Source organism: Gopherus evgoodei, chromosome 9, assembly GCF_007399415.2.
Source record: "Gopherus evgoodei ecotype Sinaloan lineage chromosome 9, rGopEvg1_v1.p, whole genome shotgun sequence".
In the NCBI taxonomy this organism is placed as follows: domain Eukaryota; kingdom Metazoa; phylum Chordata; order Testudines; family Testudinidae; genus Gopherus; species Gopherus evgoodei.
The window spans coordinates 60,661,520-60,676,926 of NC_044330.1; the positions used below are offsets into that span (position 1 = coordinate 60,661,520).

The 15,407-nt window shown below is 48.4% G+C and overlaps 1 protein-coding gene across 3 annotated transcripts in view; it reads left to right on the top strand.

The window, feature by feature from the left end:
* PHKA1 (phosphorylase kinase regulatory subunit alpha 1) overlaps window positions 1-15,407 on the top strand; it is a 95,277-nt gene that overhangs the window by 13,202 nt on the left and 66,668 nt on the right. For all 3 annotated transcript variants that reach the window (XM_030574383.1, XM_030574382.1, XM_030574384.1), the window contains exons 5-11: window positions 959-1,041; window positions 2,883-2,963; window positions 4,506-4,604; window positions 5,509-5,655; window positions 9,121-9,174; window positions 10,882-11,004; window positions 11,953-12,048. In XM_030574383.1, coding sequence (XP_030430243.1) covers window positions 959-1,041; window positions 2,883-2,963; window positions 4,506-4,604; window positions 5,509-5,655; window positions 9,121-9,174; window positions 10,882-11,004; window positions 11,953-12,048 — 683 coding nt within the window. The remainder of the gene's footprint in view (window positions 1-958; window positions 1,042-2,882; window positions 2,964-4,505; window positions 4,605-5,508; window positions 5,656-9,120; window positions 9,175-10,881; window positions 11,005-11,952; window positions 12,049-15,407) is intronic.

The window sequence follows — 15,407 nt, forward strand, 5'->3', positions numbered from 1 at the left end:
TGGATGGATGGAGATGTCTGGTCTCCAGAGGTCTCAGGTTAGTGCCTTCAGTAGGGTGAAACTCGCTTTATTTTTAAATGGTTCAGACTCCCCATTCTTGTCTAAGATTGGTCTAAACACAGAAGCTGCATGGGTTAAACTAAAAGGATGATGCTAAATAATACACTATGTTTAAGGGGCCATGAGAGCATACATACGGGCAGACACACTAGTTTAGCATCCTACATTCGGTTAAACTGGTGGAACTCCTAGATTCCGTGTACATGTAACCCTTGTTTGGGACCGAAGTGGCATCTCAGCTCTTGTCACCTTCTCTGTTAGGTACAGGATGCTGGGGAATGTTAGAGAAAACAACCACCTGCTTAACTCTCCAGTGGATGTTATTGGATCCTGTGGGCACTACAGGCTCAGAGCCTGGCTTGTGGCTTCTGTGTATCTTTGTGGTGCACTCTGAACACTGAAAGATAAGATAACGGCACTTTGCTGCACCCTGGCTTCCTGTATATGTATGACGTTCCTGCAGCCTCTAATCTGCTATCTACAAGTGCAACCCATGACTGGCATCTATGAAACATACAAACACAGGGAAAAGAGCCATAGCTCCAAAATTACTTCCAGTCCATGGCCTTGAGTCTGCAAGCTACTCCACTTGGGTGGGCCCACATTGAAGTACCTGGGATTCCTCATGCTTTTATTGTGTGTGGAGTTTATTACAGGACTGAGGTCTCTACAGGGATAACACACAGCAAGGGGGCTTGGGGGGCTGTGAAGAACACTACAAAGGCTGGGGGTGGGGAAGAGAGAAGTGACATGCTGCTTGAATTCTTATCTAAGTGTGTGATCTGGAGGCTTGCGTGTGTATGTATTTTAATAAGATAAATGGGCAAGAGTAATGGACCTCTAGCAACTGACTGGCCGACTGCTAGCCAATGTGTTCATGGATTTTTCTCTGTTTCAGGGCTTCACATTATCTACAGTCTGGATGAAGTCAATTTCATACAAAACATTGTGTTTTACATCGAAGCAGCGTATAAAACTGCAGTGAGTAGCCCTTCCACAAGCAGGCCTTGGCTTACTAAACAAGTTGTTGCTGGTTTTCCTGCATCTGTTGCTGGCTGGCGAGGTGGTGTGGCCTCTGGGGCATGTGTGTTGCGGGAGTTGGTTTGCACTGTGTAGGACCGTAGGCATAGTGTGAAAAGCTTACTGGTCTTTTCCTAGTCCTGGTGTGACATGCCTGTGCTGCTACGATGCATGGAACTTACTGCTGGAGCTGGTCAGACAGCAAAAGGAAACATATATTGAGCAGCTTTTTGTTGTCAAAGCAGCACTAGGGAGCTCAGCCTCTCCATGCCAGCGCATTGGGGCTGGAAGAGCTGCTGTCTCTGTATGTCAGGGACATGAGCACCAGAGGAACCTTTCAGCTGCTAGTGGCTCTGTGCAGGGATGCTGTGCTCCACTCCCTCCTTCTGACCCTGCTTAAGGCATGATCCATGTGGGCCAAAGGAGAATCGCTGTTGGTGTGATAGTTCCTGTGACACAGCAGCAGGGTTCTCATCACACCCACTAAAGGAAAGGATTTAAGTAGAAAACATTTCAGAATAAATTTTTTGCTAGCAGCAACAAAACCCCTGATATTACTTTACAGAACAATGGTTGTTAAGATACAGTCAGATTTTTCTTTCAAGCATCCTGCATGGAAAGTAAGCCCAACCCTGAGTGTCTGCCCCCTTGAGCCTTCACTAATGTAACCCAAATGCACATTCCTATCCTCCAGCTATTTTTGAATGCATTTTTGCCTGTTACCCTGGGAGGTTTACTAGCACTCAAATGATTGTCTAATTTTTCTTTAAACTTCATACATTTTGCCAGCATCAGTTGAGGATTTTGAAATGTTTTTCACCCATTTTTGGCTGGAGAGTGAAATGATTGAAATGTAAGTCTTCCTTTGCCCAATGGCTGGGGCACTGGAGTGTGAGTCAGGAGTCCTGTGTCTGGTTCTACTGCTGATGTTACTGAATGACTTTGGGCATGTTGCTGTTTTTTCTGTGCCTCAGCTTCCCCACCTGTAAAATAGGGTTGTTATGTGGCTCCACCACTTTAATATCTAGTAAGTCCTAGTAAGTGCTTGTTTCAGATTTAGGATATGGTCACTTTAAAAATAATAAAATCGGTCGTCTTCTAGTTCCTGTAGAAATCAGATTTAATTGTCATTCCTCACAAGGGTGGCTGTGGCAGGCAGCACAGCAACCTCCAGCCATGGTGGTTTTTTTGTTTGTTTGTTTTGTTTTTTTAATGGACAAAATTCACATTTGAACAAGACCAAATACTGAAAACTAGAGTTGAGAACAGCTGACTGTCCCTGTTAGAGGAAGGATGGCCTAGTGGTTAGGCAGTAGCCTAGGACTTGGGAGGCCCAGGTTCAATTCCCTGCTCTGTCACGGACTCCCTGTGTGGCCTTAGCTACTTACTGTTTGGGCCTTAGTTCCATCTGTATAATGAGGTAACAGCTATGCCCTGACTCCCAGGGTGAGAGAAGGAGGATAAAATCTTTAAAGATGAAGCACTTTGAGATCTAGTGATGAAAATCACTATGTAAGAGATAGGGATTATTTTATAGAGGTGTGTATAGATGTCTGGGACCCTGCAGAATTCTTCTCTCTGCCTTGTGTGACTGTGGTATACAGAGATTTATTAATTTCATACTATTTAGTGTGGACCAAGTGGATTTTTTTTCTACTCTCAAGCTGGTCTGTGACTCTGCCATGTGAGGTGCCAGGGCATCCCCTTGGGCAGTGACTCCCTGATGTGATCTAGATGCTGACTGTGCTGTGTCACTGCTGTTTCACTTGCTGCACTGATATGTTGATGTTGATTCATGGCAGGACTTCGGGATATGGGAACGTGGAGACAAGACAAACCAAGGAATCACGGAGCTAAACGTGAGCTCAATCGGCATGGCTAAGGTAAGTCTGACGAAGGCACTGGGAGGACATCTGGTGACCTTCAGCAGTTCGTCACCCAAGATGGATTTTGGCGGAGGATGAAATATAACTCCTCCCAGGGTACATTGACAAGCTATGCTCTCTATGCTTGTGAGAGGGGGAGCATAAAACATCCACCAGCAGCAGCACCCAAGTTGTTAGCTACTAAATAGCAGCTATTCATGAGTACCCAAGTCTCAAGAAAGAGTTAAACCCATCTCCAGTTGGGGTGTGTGTAGCTCATCTCTATTTGCCGTGTATAAGGTGAGATATGGCTCTTTCCCTGTGTTATCCTAGCTTATTGCTCTTTGCAAATTTGTCAGGCCAAGATCACTAGATTAGCAAGGAGAGGTCCTTTGAACAGCAGGTTAATTTATCAGACCTGCTCTACGCTGTGGAAGAGGGGAGATTGATCTAAGTTATGCAACTTCATTGCTGAAGTCAATGTACTTAGACAACTCATCACGGTGTCTGCACTGTGGTGAGTCGAATGATGCTGCTCCCCTGTCGAATCCTCTCATGCAGGTGGAGTACAGGAGTTGAGGGGAGAGTGCTCGGGGGTCGAGTTATCGCGTCTAGTCTAGACACGATAAATCAACCCCCATGGGATTGATTGCTGCCTGCTGATCCAGCCGGTAGTGTAGACATACCCATAGACAGAAAGCACCTCTGTCTATTCAAGCTGGCCTATGTAAGTCTCTGTCGTAGCCCATCAGTCTCGCTGAAGGGTCTGCACTAGAACCTCTTCATGCTTGGCCAGAGTTTCCTCTCCTTGTATTATCTTGGTTAATTCATCTTAAATATTTCCCCAGATGTTTTAAAGAGGAAAGGGTTTCCAAGATTTGATCTCTCTCTGGCATGGGACTGGAGGATCCTCTGTTTGCAATAGTGGCGATAGCGTATGTGCTCTGTAGCCTCAAGACTGCCAAGCCTGGGGGCAGGGCAGCCCAGCAGGTTCTACTCCTGCAGTGGGATTTTTTTTTGTGTGACCTTGAGCAAGCTGTTGTCTTTCTGTGCCTCAGTTTCCCTACCTGCAAAATGGGGTTCTCATGTTTTGTAAAGCTGCCTATTCAAGGGCACCCTGACTGCAGTCAGGTGATGAACATGTTGTAGGCTAGTGTAACTGCTGTAAAATTGTCCTTTAAAGTCAAGTGGTGGAGCCCCTAGCTTTCTGGCTACTGTTATTTCAAAATACCCTCTGCTTCTGGAGTCTCTTGGGTGAGATCCTAAGAGATAGGGCCTGGGGTAATGGTGTGTGTGTGTGTCGGGGGGGTGGGAGGGACAGAGATGGAGTTCCACAGTCCAAGCCCAGATCCAGCTCCTGGCTCTCCTGTGGTAACCTCTCAAATCTTGTCTTTATGTTTCTTACACTGGTAGAGGTTGGGGCCCGGGCTGGGAGGAATGCTCAGGTTTCGGAATCTGTAGCTGTCATACTAGAGCTACCGTGTGGTGCTGCAGCCTCAGCAACTGTCTTCACGTGCTCTGTTCTCTGCCTGGCTTCCTTCCCACCATCCCTGGTCACAGGCAGCCCTTGAAGCCCTGGATGAACTCGATCTCTTTGGTGCCAAAGGAGGCCCTCAGTCAGTGATCCATGTTCTGACGGATGAGGTGCAGCATTGCCAGGTACGAGTGCTGCTCTGAGGGTCCAGCAACTAGTGCTTCCTCCTGCCAGTCCAGCAGCCTGGAGTCTTGCTCTTCTTCTACAGAGAGGAAGAGCTGTCTGACTTCTTTACTCCTCCGAGTTTAGAGAAGTTTGATCCTAGACCATGTTGCTCTTGTCTCAGCTGATTGCAGTTGATTGATGGGAGGGAGATGTGTCTTAGGGCACAGCCCTGCACTGGCAGGGGTGGAGTAAATGATCCAATAGGTGTCTCATTCCAGTGATTCATCTCCATCCTGTAGGATCCCTCCAACTTGGTGCTCTGCTGAGGCAGAATGTTTATGCTGTAGGAGGCAGTAGCTCATGGCATGTGGCTCCCTCAGGAGTGTTGGTGGGGGGGTGGCAAAAATCAAGTTGGCAGGGGTGCAACGAGGGGGGATGCAGTCCTTCCCTTGGCCCTTGACCAGAGGTGGGTGGCGTACTGGTAGATCCCCTTCCCTGCAAGCAGGACGGATGGGCTGCCAGGCCAAATATGAGTGGTTGGCATAGCAGCCTGGCTCACGGGGTCACCACACCACTCAAATCTGGCCCATTTTGGTTGCTTCTCCCCACCCCCTCCACATTGCTGCACTCCTTCCAGCACCATTGGGCTCTCCCAGGTCACAGCCCTTTATAAATTACAAATGGTTCCAGTCCAAGCACCCCGAACTCTCTTAGAGTTTGGATCTGAGCCTCCTGGCCCAGGCCCATCTCTTGAATAACCCTAGCTCTTCCCTCTGCCCAGAACTGCCCTGCAATTCCCATGGCGCACCCCACTGCCATAACATGATAATGCTGTGGCCCGTGGAAGCACTGACCCCCATTGCCTCGGCACTATTAAATGTGCAGAGACCAGTGTTTAATATCAGTGTTTCTCCTTCTTCCTAGTCTATTCTCCATTCCATGCTGCCAAGGGCTTCGACTTCCAAGGAAATTGATGCCAGCCTCCTCTCAGTCATCTCGTACCCCGCCTTTGCCGTGGAGGACAGTGAGCTGGTGGAGATAACGAAGCAAGAAATCATTACAAAGCTTCAGGTAAGCATCTCTCTAGGCTGCTTTTGACCCTTTCAAGGAGAGCTGTCTAGAACTGCGCGTCCTACTAATCTTCAGTGTCACAGGTAATAGCTGCCAGGGCTCTACCCCAACAGAGAAATCACAAACACCTCTGTCAAGGCTGATTTCCCCCCTCTGGCACTTCGAGTGCAGAAGGTGGGGCCCACAAGAATTTTAAAAATTAATACTTGTCACTCCAGACTTGTATTAAACTCCAAAGTTTACAGCTTTTCTCCGACCTTAGCTTGGTAAACGCTGCCACCACCCAAATGCAAACCCCTTGGAACCCAGGAAAGTGCACTTTGGAATTCCTTCCTATGGGTTACCCTCAAGCCCTTTCAGCACCCCTCCAGGGAAGAGCTGAGAAAGAAAACAAAAGAAATTAGCTGTTGACCTCTGCTAATTAAACAACATGCACAAACCTCCTAGGGACACAAAAATCCAGTCCTGTTCTTAAAAAAGGTAAATTTTATTAAACCCAAAAAGAAAGGAAATACATTTGGAACTTAGGCTTTTTGCTAGATCTTAAAAGAAACAATTAAAAGAATTAAGCATCAAGATAGCTCTCTTGAGGTTCAGCTTAAAGGTTACAAGTAAAACAAAAGCATCTGGGGTTAGCACAGAGGAGTTCACAAGCCAATAAGAAATAACCCTAATCACGTCTTTCTAGACATTCCCTAATTTACTTACATATCTGAGGCTTCAGATAAGTAGGTTCGAGGTACGAATTGATCTATGATCATATCTGGCTTAAAGCTGCATACAGCATTGCTGCTCTGTATCTCTGCTTTCTCTCAGAGAACCACAACACACAGAGAAAGGGAAGTTTTTAAAAATGAGAAAAAAGTTCTAGCCTCCCATTGGCTCTTTTGATCAGGTGCCCACTCCTTTTCCTTTACCTGGGCGACTTTGTTGACCCTTTACAGGTAAAGCAAGAAGAGAACAGTCACCAAAAGGGACTTGATAGCTAACCACCTGGTTGGGTGACCATAATGGGGAGCTATCCACCCTTCATTTATCACAACCTCCCTGAGACCTTTCCCTTCTCCTAGGACCTACAGGTCGTTGAGCTCTGCTACTGTAGCCTGGCCAGCTAGCCAGTGGAGGTGCTGTAAGGGATGTAATCCCAACCCCATACTGACACAAACCGAAGTGAGCCACCTTGGCTGGTGTACAGCTAATAAAAGAGGACAATGAAAGGGGGTGGGATAGGTGAGAAAGAGGGCTTGAAAGCTATGGCGGGCTGTATGTTGGGTGGCTGTTCTTTAGTGACACTAACTCTGCTGTACAGTAACTGCTCACTTAAAGTCTTCCTGGTTAATGTTGTTTCTTTCTTATGTTGCTGATCAATTAGAGAACATGCTTATTTAAAGTTGTGCAATGCTCCCTTATAACATCGTTGTTTGGCAGCCACCTGCTTTGTCCACTGCTTGCAGAAAGAGCAGCCTGTTGAATCTAGCTGGTGGGGGCTTGGAACCAGGGTGGACTGGCAACCCCCTATCAGACCCCTGCTCCCCTAAGTTCCCTGTGCGGCAGCTGCCCAGCAGGCTATCAGTTGCCTGGCAGTGCAGCTGTCCCTCCCCCCACTGCTGGCTGCTGCTCTTGGGAGCCTCCTGATGGCTGTGTGGGGGGATGGGGGAGGGAGAAGGGTGATAATGTCAGGGTGTCCCCATTCCCCCGTCCTGCCCCCTGCTTAATCCATCTTCATAGAGCTGGGGTGGCATGGGGATGATGGACATGACAGGCTCAGGACAGGGAGGAGCTTGCTGGCAGCAGCTGCTATCTCAACTTGCTGATCTACTTAAAAGGGCAGTGTACTTATGTCATGGTATATTTCACCAATCTGAACCTTAGGGTCCAAAAGTTGGGGTACCAGCATGAATTCCTCTAAGCTTAATTACCAGCTTAGATCTGATAAGCTGCCATCAATCAGGAATTCCAGTGCCTGATACACTCTGGTCCCCCCAAACCCTTCCCTGGGGACCCCCAAGACCCAGATTCCTTGAGTCTCACAACAAAGGGGAATAAACCATTTCCCTTCCCCCTCCTTCCCTCCAGGTGTTCCCTCCCTGGGCTCATGGAGAGAGATACAGATTCAAGCTCGGTGAATCTAAACAAAGGGATTCCCCCTTCTCCTTTCTTCCTCCCAGATCTTTCCCGCCCTGGGTACACTAGGAGATCACCGTGATTCAAACTTCTTGAATCACCACACAGAGAGGAGTGGTACCTTCCCCCCCTCCTCTTTTCCCTTCACCCAGAGGCAATCCAGATTCAAACTCCGTGAATCTAAAACAAAGAGGAAATTCACTTTTCCCTTCTCCCCCCTGCTCTCTTTCCCTTCTCCCCACCAATTCCCTGGTGTACACAGACTCAGTTCCTTTGAGCCTGAACTAGGAGAAAATAAATCAGACAGGTCTTAAACTTTTACCTCTTTTCTTTCTTTTTATTAAAAGCTTTGCTTTATCTCTGCAATTTAGATGGTAAAAAGTTACAGGGTCTGTCAGCTTATAGAAACTAGAAAGAAGCCTCCCCGCGAGCAAGATACAATTTAAAATACTTCCAGCAAACTACACATTTGCAAATACAGAAACAATAAAAAGACTATAACCGCCTTTTTTACTAAATTACTCACTATTCTGAATATATAAGAGACTGTAGGAAGGGGATTGGCAAGAAACCTGGTTGCACGTCCAGTCCCTTCCAGGACCCAGAGAGAACAAAGCAAAACCCAAAAAACGCAAGCAAAGGCTTCCCTCCACCGAGATTTGAAAGTATCTTGTTTCCTGATTGGTCCCCTGGTCGTGTGTTTGGTTCCCTGTTTGTTAACCCTTTACAGGTAGAAGAGACATTAACCTTTAATATGACAACTTGGAGTTGGGTCAGTGTACTTAAAGGGGCAATGCATGCACTCTCTCAGACACAGGGTGTATGTCTGTCTGTGTGTGTGTCTCTCTCTCTCTGCCATGTTATCTCCCCTCCCTCCATTCCTGCTGCCTTGTAGACTGTGAGGCTACATTGTTGTTAATGTGTTAACCCTTGAGGGCTCAGCGGAGTACTAGTTTATCATTTAGCAGTAAGGCATTCCCTGGGAAATATTCCACCCTCTGACTCCACCACCTCAACTGAGCTTCACAGTCATTGCTGTGTACAGTATTAAATTGTTTGTTTAAAACTTATAGTGTGTGTGTGTACGTGTGTATAAATAAAAAATACAGCCTTTTTTCTGATTAAAAAAAAAAAATTAGGTCTGCAACCTAACACCCCCACCCCTCCCCCATTTACATTAATTCTTATGGGGAAATTGGATTTGTTTAACATTGTTTTGCTTAAAGTAGCACTTTTCAGGAACATAACTCCTTGCTTAAAGTTATAGTTACTGTAACTGCATTGTATCCAGCAGTGAGGAATGGATCCTTGTCCCAAAGTGAATTTCCCTTTCTCTTCCAGGGGCGTTATGGCTGTTGCCGGTTTCTCCGAGATGGGTACAGGACCCCTAGAGAGGTGTGTATTATGGGGTTTGCTGGCTGGATTTTCCTTTGCTTTGCGCCAGGCAGCTGCCTGATTGATGGGGTGGTGGGGGCAGGGGGTGTCTTGAGTTTCTTTTACTACACTTAAAACATCAGCCCTGAGATGGTTTAGGTTAAAGGAAGTCTGTCTAAGACTGTCTGGCACAGGAGGGGATGATGGAGGGGCCCTTTAATTCAGGAATCACTAAAGCCTCCACGTAGTAACACAGCCAAGAGAGCCAGCATGCAGTGGCCAATGGAGCAGCAGTGTTGGGTCACAGAGGGAACCCTGGCGACTGAGGGCTGTGGAAGGAGAGGAGGAGTGTTTGCTGTTCAGTGCTGCTAGGGGATGATATCTATCCACCCTGGTGCTGAGGCTTGCTGTGGGGATGGGGCATGTTTCCTGGGTTATTGTCTCTAGGAGAGGTAGAGGGGACCTGCCATCTCTTGAGAAACTCCTGCATAGTCAGGGCCTTCGGCCCCCTCCCAATCCTCCTCCTGCTCTGCTCTGCTTGGACAAGATTAGCAGCACTTGGACAGCGACCAGCACTGAGCTCCATACTGATCTGCATCTGTGAAGACTCTTGCCCCTGGGAAATACAGCCTTCCAGGAGGGGGAGAGTTGCTCGAGAGAAGCTCATTTCCTCCTCTTCCTCTCTAGCACTCCCATTCTGCCATCACACAGCTGAATGCCTGTGAAAGATGGAACCCTGCTCCTCCCCATCCTTGGGGTTTCTGTAGGACCCGCCTCCTCCCGCTGGACTTCTGCTTTGAAGCTGTGTACATTTGTAACAATTACATAACAGATGCTGGGGGTGAACTATGTACAACTCCGCCATACTCCCTGTTCCTGCATCTCAGCTTAACTCTTCCAAAGCCAGACCAGAGATGTCTCTTCTGGGCCTTGTGGGAACACATTATACAGAGTGAGGCTCACAGCTATTGTATGCAAAACCTTGAGCTTTGGTGTTAATGACAGCTACCAGTCAGCTGCCAGGAGAGGGAATCCTGTGGTTTCTAAGTAAATATCTTAATACACACATTACAAACAGTATTTGGAATACTTACACATTTTAAACAGAAGATATTGGGTAGCAAATCTACTGGTATTCCTTGCACTGACTTTCACCACTCTGCTGCTGTCACATGTATTTCACGGTGAGTGCTACACTTTTTAGCAGGCATGTTCCCTACTGATCTTAAAATGTAGTCTGTGTCACCTGGATTCCTCCCAGCTTGAGAAGAAAGCGTTTCATAGCTTTGTCAGGAAAATAGCAGTCTGGGAATCCTTTCAGCTAGCAGCATTCTAGCCCTTGGGTTAATAATGATGTAAACTGTAGTAATAGATATGTAATAGCAATTTATATGGCTATGACCTAAGTATTGACTGGTCTCAGTTTCTGGGGAGATCGGAAAGCTGTAACCTGTATCCAAAATGATATGTTGGGATCAGCGTGTAAAATCACGTGCTGCCCTATAAACCTGGGTTATGCAGTCATGCACGATGGGCAGTTACCCCCTGCCTTTGGATGCAGTTCCAAGGGCTGGAGCAGTTCATGGCCAGATGGTCACCATGTGAGCACCCAGCTGCCGAAGCAGTCAGGAGAGGATGGCTCAGAAGGGAAAGGGCGTTGGGTCACTGGGCCAGGACAAGCCTCCAGCTGTAGCTTTGCATGACTTGATCCAGCGTATCTCTGGACAGGACCCAAATCGCCTCTATTACGAGCCTGCTGAGCTGAAGCTCTTTGAGAACATTGAGTGTGAGTGGCCTTTGTTCTGGACCTATTTCATTATCGACGGGATCTTCAGCGGCAATGTAGAACAGGTAAGATGTGGGATGGAGAGGGCACTTGGGTTGGGGAGGGGAGCCTGGCTTTATGGGGAAAAGTAAGCTAATTGTTTGCCTGTCAAACATAGTCCCCTGGGTGCCTTTGTCAGTCTCTCTGTCTCCTCTGCTCCAGGTGCACCCTGCTTTGTTATCCTGGGGTCTCAGAACTGCTGGGATGCCTTTGTGTTTATTACTGTAGTGCCTAGGAGCCCAGTCATGGGCCAGGTCCCCCATTATGGTCAGCCCCATACAAACCGAGCAGAAAGACAACCCCTGCGTCCAGTGGTTTACAAGGGAATAAACACACTGAACTGCTGGCATGGCAGCTGGGGGAGCGGGGCCAGGCTCTGCGCTCCCCTGTGTGCGTAGAGTGAGCACATCGGTTCTGCATGTTGCTATTTAACACTTACATGTGCATTCCTAATCCCAGTTGCTCCCGTGGGGGTGGGGAGGTCTGGGGCTAAATTCCCTGTAAGCCACATGGTCATGTAGCAACCTATTAAGTGCTGCACAGGCGCTCGGGGAACCCACCTGGCCGGGACCTGCCTCAGCCAGGGGAGGGGCACCCTGGACCCAGACCTGGGGAGGAGAGAGGTATCCACTGTGGGGAGTCTCTCTCTCTCCCCTCCCCCTCCCTTTCCCCTCTGTAGCCCTGGGGCAGCCTTCACCTCATCCCCTTGGCCCCATCCCAGAGCCCACACCCACTCCCCACAACCTTCTGTCCAAGCCCTGAACCCCTCATCCCTGGCCCCACCCTGGAGCCCTCACACCACTGCACCCCAACCCTCTGCCTCAGCTGTGAGCCCCCTCCCACACTCTGAACCTCTCGGCCCTACCCCACCACATGAATTTTGTTATGCAGCAATATGGAGGTGATGTGTCTGGGAGCTCTGCCCTTGGGGATGTTGTGTTGGGAGCTGATTTCCTGTGGTGCTTCCCCCTCAGGTCGAGGAGTACAGGGAGGCCCTTGAAGGTGTGCTCATCAAGGGGAAGAACGGAGTTCGCCTGGTGCCGGAGCTGTACAGCGTCCCTCCCAATAAGGTAGCAGGGCAGCCTCCATCTTGAGCACTTCCCTAACGGCAGGCTGTGGCATGACACACCTGCCTCCATTTCCCCTTCACAGTCTGTGTCTCAGCAGCAAATTCAAACCCTTTTATTCATGTGAAGAGCCACAGTCTGCAGATCCCTTATGGTAAAAGGCAGCTTCTCCCTAAACCCCAAAGTAAAACACGGTCCCAGGACAGCAGCTCTTCAGTCCCATTCAGAGGTCACCCACCAGAGTCATTAACCGTGATGTGATTGGAATAACAGAGACTTGGTGGGATAACTCACATGACTGGAGTACTGTTGTGGATGGACATAAACTGTTCAGGAAGGACAGGCAGGGCAGAAAAGGTGGGGGAGTTGCATTGTATGTAAGAGAGCAGTATGACTGCTCAGAGTTCTGGTATGAAACTGCAGAAAAACCTGAGTGTCTGTGGATTAAGTTTAGAAGTGTAAGCAACAAGGGTGATGTCGTGGTGGGAGTCTGCTATAGACCACCAAACCAGGGGGATGAGGCTTTCTTTTGGCAGCTAGCAGAAGTTACTGGATCACAGACCCTTGTTCTCATGGGAGACTTTAATCACCCTGATATCTGCTGGGAGAGCAATAGAGCGGTGCACAGACAATCCAGGAAGTCTTTGAAAGTGTAGGGGACAATTTCCTGGTGCAAGTGCTGGAGGAACCATCTAGGGGCAGAGCTCTTCTTGACCTGCTGCTCACAAACCAGGAAGAGTTAGTAGGGGAAGCAAAAGTGGGTGGGAACCTGGGAGGCAGTGACCATGAGATGGTCGAGTTCAGGATCCTGACACAAGGAAGAAAGGAGAGCAGCAGAGTACGGACCCTGGATTTCAGAAAAGCAGATTTTGACTCCCTCAGGGAACTGATGGGCAGGATCCCCTGGGAAAATAACATGAGGGGGAAAGGAGTCCAAGAGAGCTGGCTGTATTATAAAGAATCCTTATTGAGGTTGCAGGAAAAAACCATCCCGACGTATAGCAAGAATAGTAAATATGGCAGGCAATGAGCTTGGCTTAACAGTGAAATCCTTGCTGATCATAAACACAAAAAAGAAGCTTTCAAGAAGTGGAAGATTGGGGAGTATAAAAATATTGCTCAGGCATGCAGGAGTGAAATCAAGAAGGCCAAATCACACTTGGAATTGTAGCTAGCAAGAGATGTTAAGAGTAACAAAAAGGGTTTCTTCAGGTATGTTTTAGCAACAAGAAGAAAGTCAAGGAAGGTGTGGGCCCCTTACTGTATGAGGGAGGCAGCCTAGTGACAGAGGATGTGGAAAAAGCAAACAAGGTCAGCTCCCAGACTGGTGCACTGGGCAGCACAGTATGGGGAGAAGGCTACCAGCCCTCTGTGGAGAAAGAAGTGGTTCGGGACTATTTAGAAAAACTGGACGAGCACAAGTCCATGGGGCTGGATGCACTGCATCCGAAGGTGCTAAAGGAGTTGGCGGATGTGATTGCAGAACCATTGGCCATTCTCTTTGAAAACTCATGGTGAATGGGGGAGGTCCCAGATGACTGGAAAAAGGCTAATGTAGTGCCCATCTTTAAAAAAGGGAAGGAGGATGATCTGGGGAACTACGGACCAGTCAGTCTCTCCTCAGTCCCTGAAAAAATCATGGAGCAGGTCCTCAAGGAATCAATTCTGAAGCACTTAGAGGAGAGGAAAGTGATCAGGAACAATCAGCATGGATTCACCAAGGGCAGGTCATGCCTGACTAACCTAATTGCCTTCTGTGAGGAGATAACTGGCTCTGTGGATGAGGGGAAAGCAGTGGACGTGTTATTCCTTGACTTTAGCAAAGCTTTTGATACGGTCTCCCACAGTATTCTTGCCAGCAAGTTAAAGAAGTGTATAGGCTGGATGAATGGACTATAAGGTGGATAGAAAGCTGGCTAGGTTGTCGGGCTCAACGGGTAGTGATCAATGGCTCCATGTCTAGTTGGCAGCCGGTTTTAAGCAGAGTGCCCCAAGGGTTGGTCTTGGGGCTGGTTTTGTTCAATATCTTCATTAATGATCTCTGGAGGATGGCGTGGACTGCACTCTCAGCAAATTTGCAGATGACACTAAACTTGGAGGAGTGGTTGATACACTGGAGGGTAGGGATAGGATACAGAGAGACCTAGACAAATTAGAGGACTGGGTCAAAAGAAATCTGATGAGGATCAACAAGGACAAGTGTAGAGTCCTGCACTTAGGACGAAAGAATCCCATTCACTGTTACAGACTAGGGACCGAATGGTTAGGAAGCAGTTCTGCAGAAAAGGACGTAGGGGTTACAGTGGACGAGAAGCTGGATATGAATCGACAGTGTACCCTTGTTGCCAAGAAAGCTAACGGCATTTTGGGCTTTATACGTAGGGGCATTGCCAGCAGATCGAGGAACGTGATCATTCTCCTCTGTTGGACATTGGTGAGGCCTCATCTGGAGTACTGTGTCCAGTTTTGGGCCCCACACTACAAGAAGGATATGGAAAAATTGGAAAGAGTCCAGAGGAGGGCAACAAAAATGATTAGGGGGCTGGAGAACATGACTTCTGAGTAGAGGCTGAGGGAACTGGGATTGTTTAGTCTGCAGAAGAGAAGAAGGTGGGGAGGAGGTGGGGATTTGATAGCTGCTTTCAACTACCTGAAAGGTGGTTCCAAAGAGGATGGATCTAGACTGTTCTTAGTGGTACCTGATGACAGAACAAGGAGTAATGGTGTCAAGTTGCAGTGGGGGAGATTTAGGTTGGATATTAGGAAAAACTTGTTCACTAGAAGGGTGGTGAAGCACTGGAATGGTTACCTAGAGAGGTGGTGGAATCTCCTTCCTTAGAAGTTTCTAAGGTCAGGCTTGACAAAGCCCTGGCTGGGATGATTTAGTTGGGAATTGGTCCTACGTTGAGCAGGGAGTTGGACTAATGACCTCCTGAGGTCCCTTCTAACCCTGATATTTTATGATTCTATGAACTGCTCAGTTCCATTCCTCTGTCCCAGGGACCCACTCTCCAGGCCTCCCGCTGAGAGTTCTCAGACCTGCTGCTCTCCCATGAGCCATGAAACATTGCTCTCCATTGAAGTCTTGGGGCACAGCCTTCTCCTGTAGCCCCAAGTCAGGTCTTCTGTGACAGAGGCTCCTCTGCCCTAGGGCTCCTCACCTGTGTACCCCATCCTGCTCCAGGGAAGCTCCCTCCAGGGCCAACCCTGTGCTGCTGGGCTCCTCCCACAGCCCTCCCTCCCCTCCGTCTTCTGCCAAAGTGTGCCCTACAGTGTTAGTCTCCTAGGCCTCCCAACCTGTGAGGCCTCCTATGCTCCTGGGATCCACCCTCAAGAATCAACGCCTTGCTTCTAGGCCCAGC